This window comes from Mizuhopecten yessoensis, unplaced genomic scaffold, assembly GCF_002113885.1.
Source record: "Mizuhopecten yessoensis strain PY_sf001 unplaced genomic scaffold, ASM211388v2 scaffold714627, whole genome shotgun sequence".
Classification (NCBI taxonomy): domain Eukaryota; kingdom Metazoa; phylum Mollusca; class Bivalvia; order Pectinida; family Pectinidae; genus Mizuhopecten; species Mizuhopecten yessoensis.
The window spans coordinates 1-4,824 of NW_018479215.1; the positions used below are offsets into that span (position 1 = coordinate 1).

General features: G+C 36.7%; 1 protein-coding gene across 1 annotated transcript; it reads right to left on the minus strand.

The window, feature by feature from the left end:
* Positions 1–1,520: 1,520 nt before the first annotated feature.
* LOC110440995 lies at positions 1,521–2,759 on the minus strand. The gene is made up of 3 exons (XM_021484102.1): positions 2,684–2,759; positions 2,077–2,299; positions 1,521–1,670 (listed from the first exon to the last, which is right to left on the minus strand). Exons 2-3 carry the CDS (start codon positions 2,297–2,299, stop codon positions 1,555–1,557), a joined length of 339 nt encoding a protein of 112 aa, XP_021339777.1. The 5' UTR covers positions 2,684–2,759; the 3' UTR covers positions 1,521–1,554.
* Positions 2,760–4,824: the final 2,065 nt, after the last annotated feature.

Below are 4,824 nucleotides of genomic sequence, written 5' to 3' on the forward strand. Positions count from 1 at the left end.
TATCATTTGTACTCTGGAGTTTTCAGCTGGTATGTTTTGGAATATTGCAACCAGTTTGATCTGGCTTTGTCATCTTTTATGTGCCAGACATGGTGTTACATCTTATTTTGAAATTCATTTAGCCAATGCACGACAAAGATAAATGAGGATGGACAAGGTGTTACCAGTTCCTGATTGGCCTTGTTGAGTGACAGCAGAGCTCCATGTCTGGTGAGTGGACAGTCAGGTTGGGTGTGACTAGTGTGATATCCTCCCTGGTGTTACCATGGACCAGGATCTGTAGACACTTTCTACAATGACAGTCAGACACAGTATTCCAGTAAAACATATCTATACTAACCCAGGACTCAAGGTTTGTTTGTGGGTACCACACATACCGGTATTACTCAATTTATACAGAGATGTAATAGGCAGGAAACCAAACCATGGACATAAGTGATTTACCTTCAACTGGAACATTTTGAGAAAAATGTTTACATGTGTCAACATTTATTTGTATAGATACATAGGAGGATCTTACATGAGTTTTCATTTCATATGAGATTTGGAATTTTTCAATTTAGGCGAGCTAAAAAGAAAAATTTGTGACGAGTTTCATAAATTGAATATGAAATGAAAACAAGTGTAAGATCCTTTTTATCACATAATCAAGATTTGTGACATTTATTTGTATAAAACGACAATTTTCATGCGACATTGAAATGTAAAAAGCCGCCATTTTGACTCCAGTGCGGAAGTCTGTGACGTCATGTACTTGTCCTAGGTGTGACGTCACAAATGAAACAATTGAAATTTACAACCAATCCCTTACGGATTTGCAGCATCTAGGCAGCATCTGAGCAGCATGAAAATGCAGCATTCCTGCAGCACATGCTGCTATTATGCTGCAAAATATTGCCCTAGTAATTATAAGGGGAGCAGCATACTGGCAGCATGTTTCAAATATTTAAATTATGCTGCCAGTATGCTGCAGGCTAAGCCAGCATGCCAGCAGCCTGGCCAATGGCCCTTTTGTTAACATGCTACCAGTATGCTGCAAGCTAAGCCAGCATGCCAGCAGCATGGCCAAAGACCCTTTAGTGACCATGCTGCCAGTATGCTGCAAGCTAAGCCAGCATGCCAGCAGCATGGCCTATGGTCATATAGTGACCATGCTGCCAGGATGCTGCAAGCTAAGCCTGCATCATAGCCAATGGGCCTATAGTGACCATGCTGCCAGTATGCTGCAATCTAAGCCAGCCATCATATATGACAATGCTGCCTCTATGCTGCAACCATAGCAGCATCCCAGCAGCATACACCATCATGCTGCTAAAAGCATTCAACAGAAGGAAAAAAATCAAGACAGTCATGTTTTAAAATGAAAAAATAATTTATTTATACACACTGACATAATTATATCTGTTCCATATATTAACATGCTCATTCATGCCATATGCCCACAAAAGAATACCAACATACATAACCGCAATACACATCATTTATCACCAGCATTGCATAATTAAAATTACATTGAATGGTTTTTTTGAGATGTCCCATCAATCCATATATTATTCACATTGTTGTTTCAGTTCTTTTAAGGCGGTCTTTCACCGTAGCACTTGTTAGTTTCGAGGCCATCGCCTGTCTGATTTGTCCATACGTCGCTGTGGTCGGCTGGACACAGAAGCCTGAAACACATGGATTTGTAAGATATTCAACTGGTATTGATACAAATAGCGACATGAATTTAAAGAGCTCTTTCTTCAGAACTTTTCAGCAATGCTGTCTACGGCACTTTGTTATTCCTTGTTTTGTTCCAAGGAACTAGAACAAAAAATGACAAGCTATAATCAAAGCTATATGTGGTCATATGGTAGCATTGCTTTCATATTTTCTTCTATTTACTTGTATACTCTTGCAAAATTTATGTTTACATGATTTCATGAAAACTGTTAGCAGAAATTATTGAAGTTTCACTCAAATTTTAAAAAGTGCTATTATCTTTTCTGAAAGACTTGCTGACTTTTGATATTGTAAAAAGCTTCCTTTTTAAAAAATTGATTCTAATGGAAGAAACAGAATATTTTTAACTACCTTTGATTGCACTGGTAGTCCTCTGGTCTAGAGCCCTTTTCCCGGGGGTATTGGCCAGACTGCTTCCCACAAACTCCTCCCGAGACCAGAACTTGTTCATGAATAGCTTGGCCATCCGCCAGCCGTGCTGAGGAGTGCCACAGATCACAGTCTTTGCCTTCTTGCATTCCTCAATATCTTGGACGAAGACAAATACACCAGACCCTGGCATGAGCTCCACCATCTTCAAAATTTAATTAAAGAAATTTGAAGCAACTTTTATGCCAATATATTTTGACAGGTGCATACATCAACCAAATTTTAACAAGATATAGATGCATGACTGTCAATAATAAGTATGGTGAAAATATAAACAAAATATAACAAGGGTTTATATTAGATATTTTGTTCATTTTTTTTTAAACTATAAAAGAATTACAATATAACACCACAACCACTCCCACCTCAGAAAATCGGGATGCATCAGTTGTACAATAATACAATATTTTTTTTCTTCTAATCACAGTTAAGATAATTTTAAAATATACTGCTGCTGAAATATTTAGAGAGTACATGCTGTCACATTCCAATTATATTAGCAATATATGAGAAAAAAATGTGTTTTTACCTGGTGTTTCTCTGCAATGACAGAGTCTAAAATGCCAGGTTTTGGTAATGCTCCATCTGGAAGGTATGAAACAAAATGTTGAATTAAATATCTCGACAAGTAAACAGCTTAGCCATATCTGTCTGACAAGTATATACGTGAATATGTCTGTGTTACAATCATCTCCCGATATCTGCATAATGCTTGATAAGTCATAGTAGTTTTGACAAACAGTAAAATATTTAACCAATGTAAGCATTTGTATTAATAAAACATGAAAATACTCTGGTTTTTATAATAAGTAACATTGCTTTCTGATACATGTACTTTACTTANCCCTCTTACATAATGATTCAACTTGGAAAACAAATAATTGTATTTCGCTGCATTTAAGGGCAATGTACCATATAATTGCATTGACCCTTAGATGACACCCTCCTTAATATGAATCAACCACATGAATAATATGCTAATAGTTACACTAATACATTCCATTTAGTATATATACAAATTACCTTGGAATAAATATTTAAAATTGAGAAAGGTGTACCAGTTTTCTTCAAAGAAAAAAACACTATTAAAGGTGGTCCAAACAAACGAATTGGTTGAAAATGTAGATCAAAACAGTATATGGAGACAATATTCTGTGCAGTTTCAAAACAAGAAATACAAAAGCTTCAGTTGTTTACATTCAGAATACTTTTATCTAGGCTATATTCGTGTACCCGGTTGAAACGGTTGAACCTGTAAAGAAAACGACAGGTACAGATTTGGACAGAGACTGACCTCAGGAAAATTTGGTATGTGTAGATTGAGGGGTCCAGACGTACCTGACCGAAACTAAAATGCTAACTATTGCTAATTTGCATTATATTTTTCTTAAACAATGTCAAGTCACATGTAATTTTTAAGATACACGATGTAAATTAGTGGACGCGTGAGAGAAGGGCATATTATTCTTGATACATTGATTTTTATTCTCCGAAACTGTGCATTTTTAGCTCTGCTTGTAGAACGGTCAAAGTACGTTCGTTTATCGTATAAAATTTCTGTGCCACAAGTACCGTTTCAACCGGGATACGCGAATGTTGCCACGTATTAAAATAATATAGCTACTTTGCTTATATGACTGTAAAGTATCCTCATTTATTTGAAGCCTTAATTACATAAATCGCACAGCCATGGTTAATCGCAAAGAGTGCAGACGACCAATTAATCAATGACGTGTATAAATCTAATGTTGTAAAAATTGCATCGGTCAATGTATTTAATCAAATGGCATACTTCACTTGTGTAAAAAGAAGATGCACAAATGATGAAATCATGAAGATGCAAAATTGTTTCTTCAATTTTTATACTATATTGGCGTAACAATAAGATAATGATTGGCTGCAGGTGGAATCACATTTCAGTTTTGTATAATGTACTGGCGTCGCCGTTCGTCAGATTTGCAATGACTCAAAGCAAACACAAATGTTCTGATATACAGGACTAAGCAGAGTATCTAGTGTAAAAGAGGGAAATACTTATAGATCATATAGGAAATACAGTGTGACCTAAATTCAGATTAATTGAAACATCAGGCATGCATGTCAACAAGGTCGAAAAAATGATCCGCCCCGTATTTACAATCGATATATTATATTGTAACAATCTCACATTTATTAAGGAACTTGTATAATTCAGATGTATTTTAAAGCGATATTTATCTTTATAACGATGTCAGCATGTGATAAAACCTAGCATAACGGCAATATCTCATAAACTTCACTCTGCAACTTCTGGCAATTCACTGCGGGCCGCCATCTTGGAAGCGTCTGGCCCCCTCAGCTAGAGCGCGCCAGACGAACCACCGAAAACGAACCGGAACGAGAACGTTCCGCGCAGTTCGTTTAACGGTCTGGCCGGTTTGACCGTTTCAACCGCTTAAACGAAAGAGCCCTTAGAGTATAAATATTGTCATTCACATTTGATGACGTCACAATTACCGGTGCCACATTTTAATGACGTCACAATTGAACATGTACATGCTAATCGGCACGAGGCTATCTCCCCCTAGAGGGCGACAAGCTGATCTTTCCCACCAAATCCTAACTTTGTTACATAACATACATCATGTACATCATCACATTTTCATGTATTCAACTACATACATGAGATAT

Excerpts from the sequence above, each read along its gene's own strand:
- LOC110440995 (XM_021484102.1), bottom strand. The coding sequence starts at position 2,299 with ATGGTGGAGCTCATGCCAGGGTCTGGTGTATTTGTCTTCGTCCAAGAT. Across the intron at positions 1,671-2,076 it reads GACTACCAGTGCAATCAAAG|GCTTCTGTGTCCAGCCGACC; the intron begins GTAGTTAAAAAT and ends CATGTGTTTCAG.